The following is a 24,457-nucleotide window of genomic DNA, read 5'->3' on the forward strand; positions in this document are numbered from 1 at the left end:
GGTGGTTTTCAAACTAAGTAGGATTTGAAGCTTTGCATGGTGGGAAAACAATATGGACAAGTTTGCAGTAACGCCATGTAATGAATATCTCTCAATGAGGGGGTTCTGAAAACAGAACCATTGGTTTCAACTCAACGTTTCGATCAGTATGCTCTGATCGTCTTCTGTTGTTATAAAATGGACAACAAAAATGTGTACCTCGTGATTGTGGTGTGCACATTGGAATCATTCAAAGACTTGAGTGAATGTCTGTCACAGAACCTTAGACTCGTCTCGGAACCCCACGACTCAAATAAATTAGTTTGCGATCCCTGGACAATCCCTTTTTGATTTTTTGTACTTCAAAATGTTACTGTATGGCTGTAAAAACTTAAATCTTCATTTCTTATAATGGTGTGTGTGTGATGGTGTTTTTTCCTACACTAGAAAGCTTTAAACAAAATGTAGTGGAGATATAAAATGTTTGCTGAGACAAAAAATAGAATAAGCTTTAAAACATCAATGGATGCTTTAACATTGCAGCCATTTTGTCTGGCACCTCGACGACTTAGTATAGGTCACTGTGTTAACTGTCAAAGGCACCAGTCTTTTTATCAGTTATAGCTGTTGGCTGTATATATCAATGAGGGACCAAAAACAAGATGGCCGCTGTTCGGCAAAAGTTTATTGTAATGCTGGTAAAAATTGGTAAATAGTGTTAAAGAAATAGCAAGTAGGAAGAAGTCAGATTTTGAGAATCAGTGTTTAAATATGATAATACTGTAAATTATAATTTATCAAATTTATTGAACTTATAAATGATTTTTGATGGTTCAACGGTTGTCAAGTTGTAAAGCCAAGTTTAACTTGTGGAAAATGTTAATGTACATAGCTATATGCCGACTCAATATTCATGCTGTGCGATAGTCCAGATGTGGGAAACAATCGATATATTGCCGTATCAATAGTTACTCCTTCTATTAGTGTTGATGTTAAATAAATACTTCAAGTCCATGCGTTTTGGCTTATAGATATTCTATTAAGGAACTTGCTGTAAAATTGGACAAATGTCTAGGTGTATAAAAAAAATGCTTTAGTGTGGAATAAAATGTGTTGTCATGGAAATCAGGTTTGGAACAGTAATCATCTTAGGTCGATCTTAAGTCTGTACAGCTTAACAAATTAAGATTCGGCGGCTAGAATTGTAAAACTGCGGTCGGTCTTTGTGTTGATCACTATGCTGAATATGACTAAGAAGATAATGTTGTTAAATATTAATTATTAATATTATATAAAAAGTAAATACTTGTGGATATTTGTGGTTTCAGTGAAGCATGTAATATGTGTGCATTTAATATTAAACAAATACTCTAGTTAGACTATAATAAAATAGTGATGTTCAATTTAATGACGACAGAAATCACTGCTGAAATTATTTCTAGAATATCAATTGTAGTTGTTAGAAGGTTAACATTTCAAAAATGAGTAGAAAAACCCTCCCACATATTATCCTCGCCCAGGGACGTTTGAGTTAAGAAACCCTTGAAACAGGGGGTGGGGTAAGGGTAGATGCATTGCATGATGAGGTATCAATCTACATGTATTTGGTTTGCAGGAGTGGATTTCACGAAGAGTTAAGACTAATCTCATTTCGAGTTGAGACTAGTTACCTGTCTAACTTTAGAGGACAAGCCTTAAGTTTTGAATATCTCCTATGAATGGTCCTAAGTTAGGACCCCAGTAACACCATGTGCGTAGCTCTTTGCTAGGTAGATAATGTTCTTTTGAGAACTCTTCTTGCTTTATATTCTGTTACCGCAGAGTAGATTTTTGGGAATTCAGGAGTCTTCTGGGGAGAGTATGCGGTAGTAGAGAAGTCTTCCAAATTCCGAACAATCTACTTCGCTGTAGTAGAATATAAAGCAAGACGAAATTCTCCAAGAACATTATCTACCCAGCAGGTAGACACACACACGCTATTGCAGCAAACCAAATTATTATCCATAGATGCATAACAGAAACGTCAGACCACTGTTCAAAGGAATAACTTTAGGTAGTCACTACAAAGGGTTACCTAAATCCTTATTCTGAAGATATTGGCATTTAACAATCCCTATTATTTTAGCATTATTTCTTAAAACTATTAAGGATTTGGAAATGTGACGCTTGAAACAGCTGGGAATACAAACAAGTCCTTTTACATTAATTTCTTTTATTGTTTTGGGTTGTAATAATTAAACTTACTTTTATTTGTGTTAAATAAATGAACCCTCAGTCCTGTATTATAGATTGTAGATTATTTTACCCTAAATATTTGTAGGGTTTGGCAGACAAATTATTTAACAGTATTCTAAATTAAGTTATAGAACCTTTTTGGGAAGATTCCATTTTTCCTTCAGGGGGGTTTACTCATGGTGTAATCCTGTTAATTAAAATCTCTTGATTATTCATCAACTTCTCAGTGTATTAAAATCCACTGTTAGATCGGATAATAATATTAAATACAAAATGTTAAAACTGAAACAAGAAATAAAATATTCAAAAAAAGCTAGATTATATTTTACTGTGTTTTATTTCTCTTGCACCAATTCTCATTTATTTTGAAGTAAACAGTTCCAACTTAAAAACAATCCCTTGGAAATTTACCAAATGTATTTGTATAAAAATATTTACAATCAACTTTCCAAAGTACAATTAATAATCTTAGTATTGCTCAACTATAAGTTATTACAAGTGATCTAGCTATTTAATTACAACGTGAAGAGTTTCATGAAAAAGCTATCAGTATCTAAATATAAGAACTGAAGGCTAGCTGATTATTAGCAAGAACATGATAAATAATATTTCATATCAATGAATTTATTTCAGAAGGGGTGGGAGTGGTTCTCTTCAGCCACTGTCTTATAGTCCCAATAAGAAACCCTGTGAATGCTTTCAGAATTTTAACTTGATTGGTAGTAATGGAGTTGCCGTCGATTTCACATAACTCTTTCTAACTTAAGATTAATCTTAGGACTTGGGACGAGTTAACTCCAGTCTCAGTTTGGTTACAATGAGTTGGAATGGAGTAAAATCAAGATGGCCACAACGTGATAAAGCTCTAATGGCCGGTTTATGCATATTAGAGGAATGTTAGAAGTTTCCTTCTTGCATCTTGTCGCGACTCAATGATACTGACTTTCCACATTCTTGGTGAGTGGCTTCAAGTTACTGTTTGTTATCTTGTTGTACTCCTTCAAGATATCTGATTCCTTCTTCAGCATCTGGGAAGAAATTCAAAACATTTTAAAACATGTAGAACAATTGTCTTTTGTGTTGATTTGAATTGCAGAGAAAAGGATGGATAAGAATAAAATTGCAAATTATTAGGAGGATGGGGGCTTTACTCTTAGTTGCAACAGGCTCTCCAGCCCCCAAATTTCAAAGAGCTGCTTAAGCTAAGCAAAAAATGAGCAGGATACCAGTCACATAATGGTATATCTAAAATGTTTTTTTGACTGGTCGCCTTATTCTGGTAAGCACAATTTGGTTGTGCATAAAAGCTACTTGTGCTTAAACAGCTCTATGAAATAAGGCCAAGGTAAATGCGTAGAAAAATGTAACACATAGAACTTGTATGTTTTACGATTGTGACTACTGTCCTCCCAAGGTTCCTATCATTGTTTGATGAGGTGACATTTTTGACAAACTCTTCAAAATTTGACTCCCTTAATTTGTACCTGTCTGAATTGTTCTTCTGATTCGTGTTTGTAGCCGATGAGATGACAAATTCCATGCGTCACAAGTACCTTTAAAAAAAAAAACATCAATTTGACAACACAGTGAGACTTCATTTGAGATATTCTGAATAGCCAAACGAGAAAACAAACAGACGCTATTCCAAACCACTGCTTCAGACCGACCTCTGCCTTACAAACCATAGAATGACATGCCTTACAGATTTTAAAATAAAATTGTCCTCACTTGTACCAAGAATTCTTAAGGGTAGAGTCGCATCACTTAGAAGTCGAAAGTTTCTCAGAATGATTTTACTATTGAAAGCTGCTGTACGTCTAATCAAGTAAGTTTTTTATTGCCATAAATTTTCAGAGTGATTACCAAATGTATCCCTTCCCTTTAAGTTTTGTGCAACCGCGTACACTTCAAGACTTACAGGCAATACTGTGTCGACATCCGTTCCATCCAGCTCACATTGTTTCTGAATATATGGCATCCCTAAGAAGATGTCTCCAAGGTCAGCGAGGTCACTCCAGGGGTCAGGTAAGCGGCCAGGGGCTAAACTCTGAAAGAGAAACAATAGAAATACATAGTCAAGAATTCTACAATTGATTGTTGGTTTCTATTATCTGATTCAGGTCAAAGTCATTATTTACACCTCGTACACGACCAACCATTGTATGAGTAGTTAAAAATTAACCCAATGATATGTAGAGTAATTCCACACTAAAGATATACAACACTAGCACTAGGACTTTGTCACGTGCAACATGTATACAAGCAGCTAGTCAGTTACATCCTACTAGAACTATGATGTCTGGTGATGAGGTGGAACAAAACTTAAAATTCTAGAAGGAGAATATGTACATAATTTCATCAAGAGTTCAAAGTGTTCTAAATTCACTTTGCTTTGCTTTACTTTCAGCTCTGACACAGTGAATACAAAACAAACATTAAACTGTCTTTTATTAGGTCTATAGCATAATGACAAACTTGGATGAATAGATCACAGTCCAGATTGCTGGGCCCTTAAAACAAAAGCAATACAATGACAAAGATGAGGGTTATAATTTTATTAAGAATAAGATAGTTCATATATTTTGAAATTAAATAAACAAATTGTAGTAACAAGGATTAAGATTTTAAGAATATATCCTACTTCATGGGATGGAAAAGACAGTACATCCGTTGGTTCGTTTCTCCCTCTGTACATTTTGTTCATTTCTCGTAGTTGCCCATCCTCCATGCAAATCACTCCCAAGTCATACCGTTCAGTTCGGAAGATCCGCCTCAACAAGTTAATGTCCGTTTTCAACTTTGGCAGGTCGAAAACAACCGTCTTTTGCAGGTTTCGTAGCAGTAATGTCATGGTCCTGAATAATAGTTTCCTTTTCGTAGCATCAAGTTGTGTAAAATGGCAGTCTAAACGCAGTATTTCTGAAGTAGGATGACGAAATAGTTGTTTACAAATACTGCATGACAATACCACCCGTAAAAAATACTTGTTTTCAATGTATGGTATCCTGATTCGTCTGGTTATCACTCAACACAAAGGGGAGACAGACTATCATAAATGTGTTTCCGGAATCTAAAAATAGAAACAAACTTTGGCCTTTAAATGGACGGTTTCATTCGTATAAACAGGTAAAGAGGGGGATTAATATAAATAAAACTTGTTATAATATCGGCATTAAAAAAATATATATATCCTGTACTATATAATATTTATTTTAGATACAATTTCTAGATGTGTCATTGCATTTTTATAAAAATGTAAATAATACAAAATGGTTGAAAGAAATGTATTCACCCTATTTTAAGTGGTTTCTTCCTGACAGTTGTCCAAAATAAAAAGAGTCGTTTCATTCCAATAAAACTAAAATTAAACGATTTTTATTTCATACAAACAAACATACTCTTTCGAAAATAACTATTAAACAAATTTGAACCAGAAAAGTTCCAATGGGATCTGTTTCATCTGTGTTTGGCCTGGGGGAAAACTACGTGGAATTTAATAGTACTGAACGAGGATGGGGTCATCTACCGTCACGTAAGGTCAATCAGTTCCACACGTGTTAAGCTGCTGAGCAGACGTGTCGAAATTTTTGTCTGAAAACTGTGAGAGTTTTGAAAGTTTTAATTTGTTGTACTTGTCTGTTATTTGGATTTAGATTATAATGGGAGGAACGAGCAAAGTGAAGGGAAGGAGAAGGTCAAAGAGAGGGAGCACACGAGGAGACAGAAAAGGTAAATATATTTCCTTAAAACATTTGGCGTATGTTGCGCTTCTTTGACTTTTTTCTTGTGCAGTTAAATTTTATTTGGCATTTTATGTTTGGAGTTTGGAGTTGCGAGGTACTGGTCGCGCGCTGCGCCGCGCAACTCACAGCCCTCATGACCATGCACAGCAATTATTTATGTTTTGTCTTAAGATATTGTTCTTGCAAGCTGTGCGGTTGTGCAAGATGTGTTGTACAGGTTTTCATTTTGCTTTGTTAGTAGGATGTAGGATACATTATTTACTTCGTTTACAAATTTTTAAAGATTTTCACAAAATTAAGTGTATTTTTGGTTTAATGTAAAAAGGTTTATCACTCCGTTTGTTTTGTTGATATATAAAAAATATGATTATAATTTATATATGGGAAAGAGTGCTGTATTTTTACAAAAAATTTAAAATACATGTATGCCTAAGGTAAGTCTCATGGTTATGGTAGGGCCTACAAAGTAACCTACTAAAAGAGAATTCACCGGGAAAAAAAACCTTTAGTTAGTTTTCGTGACCCTGTCGATTTAACTTTACATTTTTATTGGAAAAGTTTCCGTATGGCACCACCACTTTTTCATTAGATATGAAATAATTACAGTATCTAAATAAATTTACCTCGGTGAGATGTCCCTTCTATGTATAAAAATGAGTAAAGAAGTGGTGACGTGAGACGCTGACAGAAACATCCTTTTTATTTTGCACTTTGCAGTTAAAGTCACCTGGAAGTGGTATTTTGTCAAAATAAAGCTTTTGTCACTAAAATATGTGTTTTGATGAGTGGTATATGAATAAACAATTAACTAAGGTTCTAAAAAATTAGTTTCCATGTTATTTACATTATTGGGAAAAAAGAGGGTGCTGTTCGTGACGTCAATTGAGGCGCAATGAATCACATGCAGTGCCAACACAAGATAGTGACGCTTGGCGCAAGCTAAAAACATGCCCTCAAACTTGAAACAATACCTGATTTTTTCATGTTAGGCAAATGCTCCTTTAGGTTCGTTACGTCTTTCAGGTACCTTCTTCGACTTCTCACTAGCTGGAAAAGTTGTTAGGATGGCGTCATGTATTAGAAAAGAACTTTTCCTTCATGTCAAAATGTGTGGTGTATTCCGAACTCTCGAAGCACGACGGCTTGAAGTATTTGCTACACAGCGCTGGAAAAGACGTCGGACCGGACCACTTTGCAAACTGACCCCATCTTTAGTTGTTTTGCTGCATCCAGCAGTAATACACCTGGTCGACATTGCCAGAAAAATGCAAGAAAAAAACTTTTTTGAAAGGTAAAAACTCACGACTAGGACTTAAATGTACTTGCACGTACGTGTGTTCGATCGAGGCAAAGTCTGCTTCGATTGGCGTCACAAAATGGGTAGGCGGAGTCAGTCCCCACACAATTTTTTTTTTTTACATAGTATGAATTGTTAAAAACAATTACTCAAAAAAATATGTTATTGTTAAGAAACGTATACTCTACTGTTTGTAGAAATTTTTTATTTTATTTCCAGGTGACTTTAAATTAATTAACCCTTCTTAGCAAATTTTCATTGGCATTTTCAACTTATCGTAGACATGTTCTCAACGAAAACCATGTTGGACTCCTCCGTTGCAGGCAATGCGATGGAGTCCTGCACCATTGTGTAAAAATTTACAACATTTAAAAAAATATTTGTACCTACATGTTACTCAGAAAGCTGACTCACAGGACGTCAGTGCAGTGGCACTGACGGACGTCCTACTGCCTACCAGGGCCAGTTCTTTACTATCAATGGTCTAGCCAAAATGCAGCAATTTTGAACCTAATATAATACACTAAATGCTTTGAACTGCTTCTATGCTTTGAAAGTAAAAAGCTGAACATGTAATTTTAACCAGATTGTGAGATTTTGCATGATTGCTTTTTCTAATCGAACAAAATTAAAGTCACCTGGAAATATAATTGTTTTTCTTTCAAATATAAGAGTATACAGAGATACCAACATACACGATTTGGGCGTAGCAAATACGATTTCGAGCCGTGACTACGACGCTACGATAATACTCAATAAAACACGCTAAACAAGCCGCCCAATATAATTTTATTAAATCGTACAAACATGCAAACAACTAATGAACTATTAAGTGGAAATAAAAATTAAGAAAAATATCAAAACAATTGTAACAGAAAAGAAAAAAAAACACTTTTAATTTTAGAACGCAGTGTTGAATAATAGCGGCGAATTCACTCGAACAATGTACGTGTCTCGACGTAATGATTGTTGCGTGCCCTCCCCCGCTGGCTGGCCGGCTGAGTGTGCATTTTTTACGCTAGTGCATTTCTGCAAGATCGTACCCATTGATCTCTATTACACGATGGGGAATAGTGCACACGTGCGTGGGGAATGAGGTTGTGTGTGAGCTAACGTGTCGTCACAGTAACCTCATTCCTCATGTATCCACTATTATTGTGCCCACGCTGGCTGTACATGTACTTCATCGAAGCTTGGCAAAAAAAGTACGAAATAATGGCGACAAAAAAAGGAGACCTTCTGAACAAAAATACCTTCAACTGAGTGGCCTGTGAGATCTAAGCTAGACAGTTTCCATGTTTTCCTACCAGTAATTGTAGCGCCGATGTCCAGACAATGCCCAAAATACGGACACGTATTTTTTGCCCAAAATCCGGACACGTTTTTTTTTTTTTTTTTTTTTTTTTCTCTCTCTCCCAATAGCTTGTTGTTGCGTTTCTGATCATTAAAACAAAAACATTTAAGTAAGGCCACCCTTTTTTATGTTACATTTAAGTAAGGCCACCCTTTTTTATGTTACATTTATTTTTGAAACATAGTCAGAAGATGAGGGAAATCAGTTTTTTTTTTCAATTTTTTTTTCACTGGCCACTATAAACATTTGTAGCTGTTCTGTTGATGCACATACAGGTAATTGTTATTTCACAATGCCTGAAAATGAGCTAGTTAGCATTGTAGAGAGTAATAGAAAGATCGGTTTAGGGCCCAAGCTGCGCTCGCCCTTAACATTTGGGAGATGCTACTCTTTTTTAAAATTCAATGTTGGCATCTCTGGAGTATATTGCTTACGAACAATAAACAATTTTTTTTGTAGTAATTGTTTATCACGATTTATATGTTTAAAAAATATATAAAGTTGTTTGGGGGCTGACTCCGCCTACCCCTTTTGTGGCGTCAATCGAGGCAGACTTTGCCTGCAATGCGTATAGTAAACACACGTGCAAAGTACATATACGTCCAAGTCGTGAGTTGGTACATTTCAAAAAGTGTTTTTCTGCATTCAGCAGCAATACACCTGGTTGGCATTGCCGCAAAAAACAACAACATTTAAACGTACAAACTCACGACTTGGTCTGTACATGTACTTTGCAATTGTGTTTACTCTATGCATTACAGGCAAAGTCTGCCTCGATTAACATCACGAACAGTGCCCTCTCGGGTCGGGGTCTACTCTTAAATTTGTAAATAACATAAGAACTGATTTTTTAAAACCTTAGTTAACTGTTTATTCACATTCCACTCATCAAAACACATATATTAGTGACAAAAGCTTTATTTTGAAAAAATACCACTTCCAGGTAACTTTAAGATGCAAGTTAGTCTGAATGATCTCACTATTTCAAACTGGAGTTTTTTTTATATTTTTAGTTTTAACATAAAAATAGTGAAAATCGAACAATGTATTGAAAATGAAGGAAAACATTCATTACAATGTACATGTAGGTGTTCTGCGTTAAGTTGGTAATCGGTGAAAATCCCCATTCACATTCCCAACATTGTACACACCTGCGTGTAAATTAATTGCTGAAAACACACAGGAATTTGTTGGTACATTAAACAAACTGGTTGCCCTGCTTTGCCTTTATTTCCCAGAGAGGGACATGCAATGCATTATTAGGCCAACTAATAATTTTCATGTACAATGTACAATCATGACATTTTATCCACACAATTAGGAATGAATAGCCTGTGTCAACCACAGTATTTCATGTATTTGCGATAGTGTAAAACCACAGAGTTCTCCCCATACACAAACTAGGAGCTACATGTACACCATGTACACGTAGCAGATCGTGTACAAGGACATTGGGGGGGGGGGAATTTAACACACACAAAAATCAAGATATACATACACCAAGTAGAAAACATTCTGAAGGTCTCATTTCAATCCTACGTTCTTTGGTCAAACTTCACAATATTGGATCAGCAATGCCCTTGAAAAATCATGGAAAGAAACCTGAAAACAGAACTAAATATCATAGGAAATTTCTTGATCAGATTGTATCAATCTTGCCAGGTCATTTTGACAGGCTTCTCTGTTTGTTTGAATGATCAGGGGGCAGGGACTGGGGGAGGCTGCTACAGTGTGTACATGTACAATGTACGTATGTATCCTTGAGTATGTTGAGTGTCAGGTTGTCCTAGTTTGGGAATTTAGTTCTCTCAGGGCAGTCGGGTTGGAGTAAAAGTTTCATTCCCTCATGTCTGTGTCTTCCACCTCTAGGACCCCCTGTTTATATCCTGTTGGGGCCCTATAAAGTATAACATATAGCCCCCCCCCCCCCTAATGTGGAATGAGCTTTCAGTTCCTATGAATTTGTGGTTTTTCCCAGGAGTAATTCTCGTGGGGTTTTCTCTCACATCAAAAGCTGAAACTTCCTCCCCTGTCTTCTCTCCTAGGGTTTTTTGCAAATTCAATTCAGCCTCTGGCCGTGACTTTTGAAATGTTTTCAATGAAGCTATAATTTAAACCAATTGATATGGTGATTAATTTTGCCTCCCTGACAATGCAAAAAGAATAAATAAATTAACTCAATTTCCCTTTGGTGGAGGTTTTGTTTAACATTTAAAAAACAATTATTTCCCAACTTGGATTTATTTTCAGACTGTTATCAGTGAACTACACAAAACATTTATTTTCCTCAGTATTTTTAGGAAATTGATCCCTGGATCCCTAATTTAACAATGAACACAATCTGGTAATTGGTAATTCAACACCAACTTGTATTAACTTTGATATAAAAGATGATTTTTCTGGACACCTGCTAATTGACTTTCTTGGTGTATGCAGACTTGAGAGTGTGAAGAAGAGTATTGGTTACATTTACATGGTTGAATTTGAGAGGAATAAGACCACAGGGCTTGTAGGGGTTATGATTTGTTTACAAGTCTTAATGCATACTTCTTTGTATTACATAATTCTGTTGTTGATTATGATACATACACGTACACCAGGTTCTATAGACGCCATAATGTCTTGTGGTTATATTATTATTATTAGGGACCGAAACCCCAATCCAATGCAAGGGTTTTGTCTGAGGTGGGATTTGAACAGGGACCCACAAAGGTGAAAGGCAGGGAAAGAAAATAATTGCCTCATTGCCCCCTGTTCATTGCCTTGGTGCCCTTGCCTGAACTGCCAAGGAGAAAATGCCTCAATTGTTGTGGGGCCCTTGCCCTTTTCATAACGAAGCATACAGGCCTGCACTGGGACTGTGAATTGACTAATTCTTTATATTGGCATCAGGAATACCACCGTGAAGTCCAATAGTTTGAATAATGAGTAAGAGTTACCATAGCAGAGAACAATTTCGTCCAGCAATTTTTGAATAGTAGAGTGAACTTATTTTGTGCACATTTGATGACATTACTGATGATATGTTAGTAGCAACTGATACATTTTGTGTAGCATTTTTAAAGGCAGTGGACACTTTTGGTACTTACTCCAAATAATTATTATTAGCATAAAACCTTACTTGATAACAAGTAATGGGGAGAGGTTGATAGTATTAAACATTGTGAGAAACGACTCCCTCTGAAGTGACGTTGTTTTTCGAGGAAGTAAGTAATGTTCCACGAATTTGATTTTGAGACCTCGGATTCAGAATTTGAGGTCTCGAAATCAAGCATCTGAAAGCACACAACTTCGTGATACAAGGGTGTTTTTTCTTTCATTATTATCTCGCAACTTCAAAGACCTGTCGAGCTCAAATTTTCACAGGTTTGCTATTTTATGCATACATTGAGATACACGAAGTGAGAAGACTAGTCTTTGACAATTACCAATAGTGTCCAGTGTCTTTAAGAAAAGTTTTCACTAAATAGTGTTGATATTCAGTGTAGTGTTGAATTGTATTAAAAGTGTGAGGATCTTAGTAAATATCCCAATGGAGTAAAGGCTAGGGTTGTGAACAAATTAGTAACAACATCGGATTGACACAATGCTATGTTTACTCATTGCATGAAGGCATTGAGGCATCACAATTCCCATCTGAAATGTCCACTCTCAATGATATCTTAATCTTCAGAGACAACTTTTATTTTGACAAAATCATACATGAGAAGAAATGACAAGTGTTAGAGTTGCAAATGAGAGATAAATCTGTAGATTAAGCCACAACGGAGGGTGAGATGTTTTCAAACACCTGATCTCTTGGCCACTAATTGAGAGTTGAACCCCTGGGGCCTAGGTTCCATGAATACTAAAGTAGTTGTTTGTGAGTTTTAAAACCTGCTGTCAAAACCCTGGGGAATTCTGCAGGAATACATGACAACTTTCCAATTAAAGATAATATTATTGATGGAATTTATGAAGATTTTTCAGGATTTCTTATTTCAGAAGTGGTTCCATGGAGATTTGGTGTACTTTTTAGAGTGTTTCATTCTTAAAATGCATTTAATATTTACTTTGTAGAGATACTAAAGTCAAAACCAATTATTGCATGAAACACAACTTTCTAAGTGTTGTTGGAATTTGTTTACTTTTCAATTAATAAATCCACATTTACAAGTTAAGTCTAGTACAAACATGTATAACTGAAATTATCTTCTTTCCAATAACAGGAACTTTTAGACTATTTCGTCAAAGGCTGACGTTGGTAAAGTTATTAATTATTGCCTGTCAAAACGCAATTGTCTCCAAACTTGGTGTTTATGTCCCCTTTCCGTATTGGTCTTGTACAAAACATTCTGGTCCAGTTTACATTTTGAGTTACAAGTACCCGACGTTATTGTGGATTTCCTCCCAAATTCCACCCAAATTTGAGGCCCAAACTCAATGTGAACGGGCCGTTATTATTAATAATATTTATTCGGCCATTTCACAATGTACAAACAATACTTGTAATTGCAAATAAAATTGAAGTTAAAGGAACAAAATAAAATAAACATGTTAAGCAGAACTACTTGTATGCATACAGGCTAAATAGCAACTAAGATGACTGACATACATGTAAGGAACATGTAGGGAATTAGGGACAGAGACAACCCATTTAAAGCCAGCCAGGATTTACAAAAGCACTGTGACCCGCCAGCCTGTCAATCCATACATATTTTCAAGGTAAAACATCACTTAGCAAACTTGTTGTCTTCCATTGGTTCATTTTGTGATGCCCAAATAAAACTCTGTGTGTAGATTTTGTGATTACGAATAAATCACTTCAGAAACATGAACTTTGTATCAGAGATTTTGATGGCTTCATATTGATCTTATTTTAACAGCTCTGACTGAGTTACCCAAGGAGCCCAAGAAGAATCCACAGGGCAAGCAAAGTAGGCGGAAGAGCCAGGATAAAGAAACTGAGACACAATCTAAAACTAATTACTCTGTCAGGCAGCTCTTATCACAGGTGAGACAAAGAAATTATAATGAAAGGTCAATAGGTCAAATGCATGGATGACACAGAATTTAAATAGCAGAAAAGGGTTACCAGGCATGCAGTTTAAAATTAGGACAACTGGTACCAATGTGTTGTGAAATTTTCTGATAATTGGGGGTTGACAAAAACAAAAAAGTAGCTACATGTACTAGAGCAGGAAGTTATCCTGCGATCTCCAGATTAATGTGCGGTTGCTCTAACATCTGGAGCTAACTGGTCCTAAATAATGCCCTAAGATGTTGACGGTCTCCCTATTTTGTCAATATCTTTGTCGGGGGTGACAGTCAGAAGCCATACAACTGTTACTGCCATATATACATAATCACACCCAAGTTTGTGATACAACCTTGGAAGCGGCAGCTAAGAGCGGCTGCCAAGGGATCACCTGAAGTGGATGTTTTCCCATCGCAGACATGCTGGTTATGAGGTTATGAGGTGATCTGCTGATTGACTTCCCGTATTTTTTTGATCATAGAAACTGGATAACAACTTGGATAGTTTTCGCTGAGCAATTTCCTCTGACAACCGACAGAGTGTGTACTTTCCAAAATGTTGAGTCTTCCGCTTCTCCGAATCAACATCACTCAAAACAGATAATTTATCTACATTTTGTCACCACAAATTTTGATATGTTAATTTCGTCTTCTTTTTAATGCCAAGATACATTTCTGTTGTCCCAGTCCAGTGGGTTGTTGACTGAGCAGACTGAGGGATCACACTGTCAGAGCAGTTAAGAATTAAATTTTTATTTTATTTTACAGGCCACAGACTGCATGGACACATTTAACTATGAGCTGGCACAGAAGTTCCTCCAGAGGGCCATTGAGGTCGAACCAGACAATCTTCAGGTTCTAGAATGTTCCGGCAATCTCCTCATAGAAGTTGGCGAACTAGAGAAGGCAAAACAAATATCCTTTCAGTAAATCAAGGTGGCATACAAAAAACCAATCCATATTTTCGCACTTTCAGGAATGAAAGCGCCCTCAGTTAGTAAGAAAATATGCTCAATCGGTTAATAATAAATTGACTTGGTCATGGGACAAGAAGTTCAAGCTACCCAACTCAGTTTTTACAAACTCTTCAAGTAAATGTTTTCAGGGTGGGGCTCATGTTTTTCATCAAGTAAAATTAATTTGTTCCTGATTTCAGGATTTTCTCAAAGCCTCCTTGAGCTTCAGGTTTTCTTGTAAGAAGTAAAGCAGTCACTGGTCAATGTGTCCAATCTGGGTCCAATTTCATGGCTCTACTTACTGTCGAATTTTGCACTTACGAATGAGGAGTAGCGTTGATATGCACACGCACTTTTAATCAAAAATTCCCTGCTACATGTAACCCATGAAATATGCTTGACGTATTTCCCTGCTTCCGTAGGCGATGATTCTCTGCTTGCGGTAAGCAGAGCCATAAAATTGGTGTTGCACAGAGACCAGAGTCTATAAACCTCCTGAATTTTAACATCTGTGAGGTTCCTAGAATAGACCGATCCAGTAGGCTCTGCCCACGACGCACGTGTGAGCAAGAACACGTGAGCCTCTCCATGCCTTTCTGCACAACTCTGTCGCACACGCCAAGATACGCGCACGCATGTCGGACCTTATTTGTCGGACCTTTGTTGCGTTGTGATTGGTCGATACGCAATGGGGCGGAGCTTAGTGGATCGGTCTATTAGAGGGACCCAGATCCGAAAGACTTTTTTCAGGAATTTTGACCACTCTCTAATCTCATTCTGAATATGGTTGACATATTGAAGTTGTCCTTAATTATTTATCTTACTGTTTTGGACGTGCAATAACCCTGTCACCTGACGCTGGTCACTCTAAGTACATGTATATGGGTCAACTATTTGAAGGGGATGAAGCCGTGGAGTACTTCAAGACCGGGATTGAACTCATGAAGAAAGAGAAGGAGAGACAAGAGAAGGAGGTAAGTGAAGTAGGACTGTCTGATATTCTCCTTCCTACCAAGAACCACTGTGGAACCAGAGTGTCATGGCCAAGTGTTTAAGAACTTTGAAATCAAGTTCTGGTGGTTAAGTCATCGGAGTGTGATTTGAATCTCGGTCGTGACACTTGTGTCCTTCAGCAAGATACTTTACTATAATTGCTTCTAATAACTATATTTCAAAACCTCCCCAAAAAGCATCAGTGCGCAGTTTCATAAAGCCTGTAAGCACACAAACTTGCTAAGCACAAAATACTGGTGCTTAGCAAAAACAGGTTATCAGCAAGAGCATCATACAGTTACCACTGCTGCAACTGGTACCCGGTCATTTCTTGCTTAGCCAAGAAAACTGTAAAGCTACCAATCCTGTATAATACCTTCAAGATATACACGTACAGAGACTTAAAACAGATACGCATAAAAAGTTTCTCATCACAGAACTATTTAAGCAGAGACTGCCACCCAGTCGTGTTGATCATATTGTTGAGCCAATATTTTTGTGCCCAACGAAACTTTAATAGTAAAATATTTTTTGTCTTTCTATAAACAGTTTTTATGCAAAATCAAGTGTTGTTTTGTCAAAGGCAGGTTGTTGTTGTAAATTGAAGCTATTTTAAGGGAAGAGTGTTTTGTGATTTGCATTTTGTAGACACGTTGATGTTATTTAAAGCACTGTATCACATTAAACAGCTACCTGAGCGGAATGTTTTCAACAGAAATGGTATTTTTACTTGGTTATAATGCACTTGTTCACCATTTTAATGTAATTTTGATATGTGTACACTTCTGAACTTTTCGTAATTATCAAGTAAAAAATCAGGCCCCTACCTAAAGGTTTTTTGAAAAACTAAAAACACTTCTGCCGTTGAGAGCGGGCGTCAAAGGACAATGCCGCTGACGCCATTTGTGGGAGTTTGCTTTGTTATACATCCACGCTGCAACAAAGCGGCTTTATCTACTTATGACGTTTTGAGAGTGATTACGTAACGGGGCTTTTCGCAAATCTCACAGAAAAGCTCTGGACAAGGGCATACAAAATGATTGTTTTTTTTACACAATTGAAACCTATTTATAATCATATGACTCGATTTCCTTATTCATCGAAAACATTTTAAGTGGAATTCAGCAAAGTTCACGACTTGACATTTTCGTTCAAGCAGGTCTTTAAGATAATCCCTCGGGCAAAGATTCAATCCCCATGAAGCCAATGAACCTGTTTATTTCTCCTTGATTGTGTTTTCCTGAAGCCTTGTAATTATTTTTGTTTAAAGCCATTGGACACTTTCGGTACAGAAAAAAAAATGAAAGTTCACAGATTTACAAATAACAAAATTTGCAGAAGGTAATGGTGAAAGACTTCTCTTGAAATATTATTCCATGAAATGCTTTACTTCTTGAAAAGACATTAAAACAATATCAATTCTCGATATCGAGAATTACGGATATATTTTAAACACATGTCATGACACGGCGAACGTGCGGAAACAAGGGTGGGTTTTCCCGTTATTTTCTCCCGACTTCGTTGACCGATTGAGCCTAAATTTTCACAGGTTTGTTATTTTATATAGTAAGTTCTGGCACATGAAGTGTGGGCCTTGGACAATACTGTTTACCAAAAGTGACCAATGGCTTTAATCAGCAATTGCCATCAGCCCCCCCTCCCCCCCCCCCTGAAAAAAACCAAACCGAAATAACAACAACACATATTTCAGGAAAACAAGTTGTTGCGTCTGCAAGTCATTATGCTTTATCGCAGGTTTGTTATTTCATCCGAGTGGTTGATCACACAGAACATGAACACTGACTGGGAGTATTTTTTCAGCTCTTCCAATCCTTTCCTTTTGATTTACACTGTGATGAAGTTTGAACCACCCCACAAGATTATGTTGGCAAAACTGATTCTATATATTAATTTTGGTTTTTACCCATACACTGATATGTAAAAGCACTGTATACTCAGTACTTCCCCGAGTCCTGTGAAAAAATAACACAGGCATATTACTTGGGTGGCATTCAAACCCACGACCCTTGCAATTCTAGAGCAGTGTCTTATTAACTAGACTACCAAGATTGCCTGGTAGCTAGAGGCAGTTTGAATCCTATGTTTTGGCAGCGGGTACCGCAACGATATAATAGTGTAAATTTGTATCGGGGATAAAGACTATTAATTTTGGTTTCTATGAGACATTTAACCCTTTGGTGCACAAGGCCACCCACCAAAAACAACTACCGAAATTGGACTTTAATAAACAAGTCATAATTTAAAAACAACACACATCATGGCCCTCATTCAGTTGTTTGGAGAGATTGTTGAGCTTTCGTTTGGTGTGATGTTCAACAGGGGTTGTTATTTTAAAAAAAATTGAAAAAAAAACACGATTGAACATGTTTTTAATTTGTTTTTTATTAATCTGTGCACCAAAGGGTGTAAGGGGAAAACAAAATAATTCAAAGCTTAAACTTACAATGTACCTCAATGTTTTTTGTTTTTCCTAGCCTGAAGCAGCATGTGCCGACAATAAAACAACAGTTGTAACAAATGGAGATATAGCTAGTGCCTACTGCTCCATGGCGGAAGTCTACCTCACAGATTCATGGTAAGTATAAGCACTGTCGACCTAAATCCTATGATTGCGGCGAGGTTCCTCAGGACTGGCAAATTGCACACCTAGCCCCTATATTCAAGAAGGGTGACCGCAGTGAAACCTTCAACTACATGTATTATAGTAATTTTGGTTTTTACCCATACACCGATGTGTGTTAGCACTGTATACTCGGTACTTTCCCCCCGAGTCCTGTGAACAAATATCACAGGCATGTTACTCGGGTTGGATTCGAACCCACGACCCATGCAATTCTAGAGCAGTGTCTTACCAACTAGACTACCGAGGTTGCCCGGTAGCTACATGTATACACTCATTAGCTCTACGCAGTTGTGTTTTTTCTTGTACTTATTTACCAAGCACAACTCAGGCCTGTATCAGGGGTCGAAGTTAAGTGTATTTTCTTGGTAGTCAGCATGGCTAGTCACCCAGAATTATTAGTAGCTGATGAGGTTTTGGTGGCCCGAAAAACGCATTACGTCTTGAGTCACAACACAAATTGGTCACCAAAAGTGTTTCATTTTACAATACCATCAGCACAGTTCATTATTGTTTGTGATGTTGATTTTTGCAATATAATTCCACTAGCCCCGCCGGGCTATCAAACTGGATGAATGAGTAGCCCGGCTGTAAATCTGGTAGTTCGGGCTAGTGGGCTAGTGGCAATTGTGCTAGAGGCACCAAGGCATTTTCTCCTTGATAAAGGGCACCCTGTGAGGAAATTGGAAATTCCTATTGGAGCATTTCAAGGGCACCAAGGCAATGACCAGGGGGTGTTGATGCAATTGCCTTTGTCAGGCCTGACATCTTTCCACCTAAAGGATTCACGTAGGAAAGGCTTTGCACACAATGTTAAATGACATTGGCTTTAGAGGTGATGTTGTTTGCAGCCTTCATGGTGTCTCAGACCTGTAGAATTCTAACTCCGTCTTGACCAATCTTTTTTTGTTCAGTCTTGCGGCAGATGCAGAGGAACGCTGCAAAGAGTGTTTGGAGAAGGCCATTGAGACTGATAAAGACAGCGCAGAGGCGTATCAAATCATGGCTAGCTACTGGCTGAGCAAAGACGATAAAGAGGTAAGCGCTTCACCTAGTATTGAATTAAAATCAGTAAGGTAAAATGTGTATTTGGTTTGAAATATTGAGAACAAATAAGAACTCACTCCGAGTTAGTGAAGTTAATAATGAGAAGTCCTCTCGATCCACTAAGTGAAAGTAGGTCCCGGCCGATTTCCCACTCTCCGCCCACTTAGTAGTTAATAAGCAGGATAGTTCTTTCCAGAACTGAGAAGTCTCCCACATTCCCCTCAATCTACTCTGCGGTAGAAGAATAATATAGAAAGACAATTTCTCAAACGAACTTAATCTACCCAGCGAGTAGATACACACATGGTAAGACATCTGGGCCCAATTGGATGGCTCTGCTTACTGCCGAATACTGCACTTACGATCACCATTCTCCGCTTACATGCAAGCGCTGAATTTCTGCGCTAGCTGTGTAAGCGTAGAATGCCTAGTAACGAGAAGTATGCATGCGCAGAAGACAAAAATCCCTGCTAACCCGTGAAATACACTTGCCGTAAGCATAGAATTTCCTGCTTCCGCAAGCACCGATTCTGTGCTTATAGTAAACAGAGCCACGAAATTGAGCCCTGCTCTTTGAATGTTACAAATGCCTCAAATCCCATATAAATTCAACATGTTAAAATATATTTTTGGATTGACACTTCTGATCTTTGAACCGATTTCAATATTTTTCATAATCCTAGCTTGATACTTATTTTTACACACTTCCAGAAAGCCAAGAAGTTTATCGAGCAGAGTCTATCCCTATGGTTACCCAAGATGAAAGCTATTGAAGAGGACGAGTTGAGCTCAGAAGGACCGACCTTTGACCCCTTGAACCCTTGTTCAATGACCTATCAGAATAGAATCGGTACAGCCAAGATTCTGATGGAGTTGGAGATGAATGAGGTAAGAAATCTTTGTCTTCCAATAAAACTACCTTAATCTTCGGCAAATAAGCCGTTCGTCGACATTGTCAAAACAAGATTTAGGTGTCGTTGTATAAAGCCTTGTGCAATTCGTACTTCTTGCGAATACTTCGTGCGAAGTGGCCTTCCTTCGTCACAATTTGAAAGTGAGTGTGTACCAATTATTGCGTCACCCAAATCTGCTTTGCATGAAGTATGAACCCGGCTTAGCCACCTGGGGTATAAGCCGCAGAAAGTTTTCTTGGGGCCCAAATCAATGTATACGCTGCAGCTTATATGACAAAAATTACAGTTGTTCATTTCCCACCAAACTCACTTTAAACTGAGACAATATTTCTTGAAGTTGGAGATGAGAGATTTAGAAACAACCTTGTGGATTCCTTAAACCAAAGAAAGGAGAATCTGAAGGCTCTTCTTGGAGCCTCATTGAAGTCTATCTCTAAGAGATTGGTCTCATGTGTAGGTGCTTGCAAATGTGAAAGATCTTAACACCCATCAGCATGGTCCAGTGGTTAGACTGCAGGACTTGCAGTCACAAGGTTGTAGGTTCAATTCCTACCAAGCTAATCGCTGATTTCACAATGACTAGAATAAGTTTTGTCATTTAGTTACTGAATCACAATTTCTTGATTTGTGCAATTCATAATCATGGAAGTTAAATCAATGTTTGTATGAGAGAGATTGGCTATTGCCAGCTTGGTGTTTGTATCCCCTTGTGGGAGTTTGTTGAGGTCTCTTGATGAGAAGATCATCACTCAAAATAATTATTAGCATAAAACCTTTCTTGGTAACGAGTAATGGGGAGAGGTTGATAGTATAAAACATTGTGAGCCACGGCTCCCACTGAAGAAACTAAGTTTTCGAGAGAGAAGTAATTTTCCATGAATTTGATTTCGAGACCTCAGATTTAGAATTTGAGGTCTCAAAATCAACGATCTAAACGCACACAACTTTGTGTGACAAGGATGTTTTTTCTTTCATTATTATCTCGCAACTTCGACGACCAGTTGAGCTCAAATTTTCACAGGTTTGTTATTTTATGCATGTATGTTGAGATACACCAAGTGAGAAGACTGGTGTTTGACAAATACCAATAGTGTCCAGTGGCTTTAACATTTACCTGCAATAATGAGACTGTAATCCAGATGAGTCCAAGCTTGATATTTGACTTTAATGGTGGCGTTGTTTTTAACAGATTGCAGAAGAGATTCTGGAAGGCCTCTTGCAGGAAGATGATCAAGTTATTCAGGTCTGGTACATGCTGGGTCTGATGAACGTTGAGAAGAAATCAGTGGAAAGTAAAGCGCCTGCAAGATTCTTCCTCACGATGGCCAAGAAGGTAATGCATTCCTCCTCCCCTCTTCCTGCCCCCTTCCCCCTCTTCCTACCCCTTCCCCCTCAAGCCCAGTTCATACTTCCTGCAAATGTGAATGCGAAGCGAATGTTGACGTCAGAAAATTCGCAATGAATTTCGCAGTAGTTCAGCTCTGCTCAACTCACTTGCGAATATTGCTGCGAAAGGATAGTTGTGACGTTCTAATTCACGCCAAATTCGCTTTGCATTCACAGGAAGTAGGAACCAGGCTTTACTCCTCATTGATTCCTGTTTCAATCTCTGCCTACCGAGGTAAATTCCCATTGAATCCCATTGGATCCAATTGAATATGTACCAAATTCCACACCAATTCCATTGAATCCCATTAATACCATTCAAATTTTCAATCGGTAATGTGTAAGTTGTGTCAAATGTGTACAGATTTAAAACAAAAAATATATAAAAGAAATAAATAAATCAGATGGTACAATCTTTGTCATATTTCTTGCTCTATCATCAAAGTGATATTTGTTCTTTCTTGACTCAGTTGTATCTCAAGTTGAGATGTGATGATGAGCCGGTGTTACTTCACACTGAGGAGCTTCTCTCCGTCTTAGGACCAGGCGAGGGTCTCGATGAATCTTGGCTCAAGAAACAGGAGGAGTCAGACAGTGATGTAACAGAGGAGGATGTCCTGAGTAGTGAGGATGATTCAGACGATGATGAGGAGAAAGTGATGGACAGGAAGAGGAAAGGGAAGGAGGCGGAAGAGGAGAAGATGGAGCATTAGGTAGGTTGCAGGGTTGAGTTGCCAAATTAATGATTCAAGGCACTGGACACTATTGGTGTTAGCAACAGGTGACCAAGATTGCACGGTTGCTAGAGGCAGTTTGAATCCTATATTTCAGCAGCAGGTACCGCAACGATTTAATAGATGTTACGTTTCAGGTCATGGGTTCAAATCTCACCTTGGAACTTGGGAGGGTGTAGAGTATAAAGTGCTTACATAGGTAAAACCAACAATTAATATTTGCCAAATGTTATCAAATTTAAAACATACGATTGTAAGGGGCCATGTCACACCGGGCACTTTACAGGCAACCAGTTCCAGGCAATCTCCATGAATGCATTCCCGTTTTAATGTTCACTTATAACTATTGTGGATTGTAAGACAAAGTTTGAAAAATGACTCTTGTGTTACCAAAGTGGTCCTGTAGCATGCGCTGCAGTTGGTTGCCTCCAAGTTGCCAGTGAAAAATACCTCGTGTGACAAGACCTCAAGTGTTGTGCTAGAAGATTGTGATTATCAATTTAGTAATTCCATAATTTGGATAAAATTTTATCCAAAAGGAGTAATGTTCTTTGAGTCCAAAGTTACAATTTGACAAAGTTAAAGGCACTGGACACTATTGGTAACTCAAAAGAATTGTTATCATAAAAAGTTACGTAATGATGAGCAATGGAGAGCTGTTGTGTGAAATGGCTCCCTCTGAAGTAACGTAGTTTTTGAGAAAGAAGTAGTTTCTCACTAAAATATTTGAATTAAATTCGAGACCTCAGCTGAGGTCACGAATTCAAGCATTTGAACGCGCACAACTTATGCAACAAGGGTGTTTTTTCTTCCATTATTCTAGCGCAACTTTGACGACCAATTGAGTTCAAATTTTGGATTGGTTAAAGTCACCTGGAAATAGAATTTGTTTTTCTTTCAAACATAAGAGTATATGCTTACGAACAATAAAACAATTTTTTTAGTAATTGTTTGTCACGATTTATATGTTTAAAAAATATATAAAGTGTTTTGGGGGCTGACTCCGCCTACCCCTTTTGTGACGTCAATCGAGGCAGACTTTGCCTGCAATGCGTATAGTAAACACACATGCAAAGTACATGAACGTCCAAGTCGTGAGTTGGTACATTTCAAAAAGTGTTTTTCTGCATTCAGCAGCAATACACCTGGTCGGCATTGCTGGTTGAAACGTACAAACTCACGACTTGGTCCGTACATGTACTTTGCAATTGTGTTTACTCTACGCATTACAGGCAAAGTCTGCCTCGATTTACGTCACGAACAGCACCCTCTCAGGTCGGGGTCTACTCTTAAATTTGTAAATAACATAAGAACTGATTTTTTAAAACCTTAGATAGCTGTTAATTCACATTCAACTCATCAAAACACATATATTAGTGACAAAAGCTTTATTTTGAAAAAATACCACTTCCAGGTGACTTTAAATGTTCCATTGTACCTATAACCATAACATGCCCGACAGTTATCCTAAATTAAACATGGAGGCAGATGTGATTTCATTGGATAACTGTCTTGGCTCCAAGCACAAATATTTATATATTGTATAGAAGTTCTGTAAATTATATATTAAATATGTGTAAGAAAGAAATGTACAGGAAAGCTTGGTGACAGGGACGGTAAAAATGTTGATGTTACTTTTAGTCAAGTGATTATTTTTAAATTGATTAATAGAAACTTCAATGGATTGGGGCTCAGAAATATACCCTACTTATAAAAGTGTGATATATTTAGCATAAATTTGCCAGATGGCAACTTTTTTTTTCCCAGCATTATTTTGTTTTCTTTTTCTAAAATGCAAGTTTTCAAAGACAAATATTTCTTGCTTATTATTGTAGGTAACTCAACATGAAGTTTTTTTTTAAACAAAGTTAGAATTGTTTTTCTTTCTTTGCCCAAGCTTATGTGCTCTAGTATAAGACCTTTTCACAATAACGTAAACTTATGCACTTCACTGTCAAGATATTTTGCCCATTTACAAGATGGCGCTGGTTGCCATGGAAATGTTCATTGTTTGTTAAAATTTTAACTAAAAACCAATAGGGAGTTAAATTCATTTATTTGAGTAATGGTTTCTAGCAATTAATTGCCTTTAATTTTACGAGTAACAAGTTTTGAGTATTAAATTGTTTATTTGGAATTGTTGAATTTAAAACAATTTAAAA

General features: G+C 37.4%; 2 protein-coding genes across 2 annotated transcripts; one reads left to right on the forward strand and one right to left on the reverse strand.

Annotated features, from left to right (window-relative positions):
• Positions 1 to 845: 845 nt before the first annotated feature.
• On the reverse strand, positions 846 to 5,208 carry LOC117300062 (endoribonuclease YbeY-like). Its single transcript, XM_033783735.1, has 4 exons — positions 4,856 to 5,208; positions 4,133 to 4,261; positions 3,699 to 3,767; positions 846 to 3,242 (listed from the first exon to the last, which is right to left on the reverse strand). Exons 1-4 carry the CDS (start codon positions 5,063 to 5,065, stop codon positions 3,144 to 3,146), a joined length of 507 nt encoding a protein of 168 aa, XP_033639626.1. The 5' UTR covers positions 5,066 to 5,208; the 3' UTR covers positions 846 to 3,143.
• Positions 5,209 to 5,775: 567 nt separating this feature from the next.
• On the forward strand, positions 5,776 to 22,944 carry LOC117300135 (probable assembly chaperone of rpl4). The gene is made up of 9 exons (XM_033783846.1): positions 5,776 to 5,943; positions 13,474 to 13,601; positions 14,393 to 14,539; positions 15,405 to 15,554; positions 18,069 to 18,169; positions 19,129 to 19,252; positions 19,973 to 20,149; positions 21,365 to 21,508; positions 22,032 to 22,944. Exons 1-9 carry the CDS (start codon positions 5,874 to 5,876, stop codon positions 22,272 to 22,274), a joined length of 1,284 nt encoding a protein of 427 aa, XP_033639737.1. The 5' UTR covers positions 5,776 to 5,873; the 3' UTR covers positions 22,275 to 22,944.
• Positions 22,945 to 24,457: the final 1,513 nt, after the last annotated feature.

Source organism: Asterias rubens, chromosome 15 (assembly GCF_902459465.1).
Source record: "Asterias rubens chromosome 15, eAstRub1.3, whole genome shotgun sequence".
NCBI classification, from domain to species: Eukaryota; Metazoa; Echinodermata; class Asteroidea; order Forcipulatida; family Asteriidae; genus Asterias; species Asterias rubens.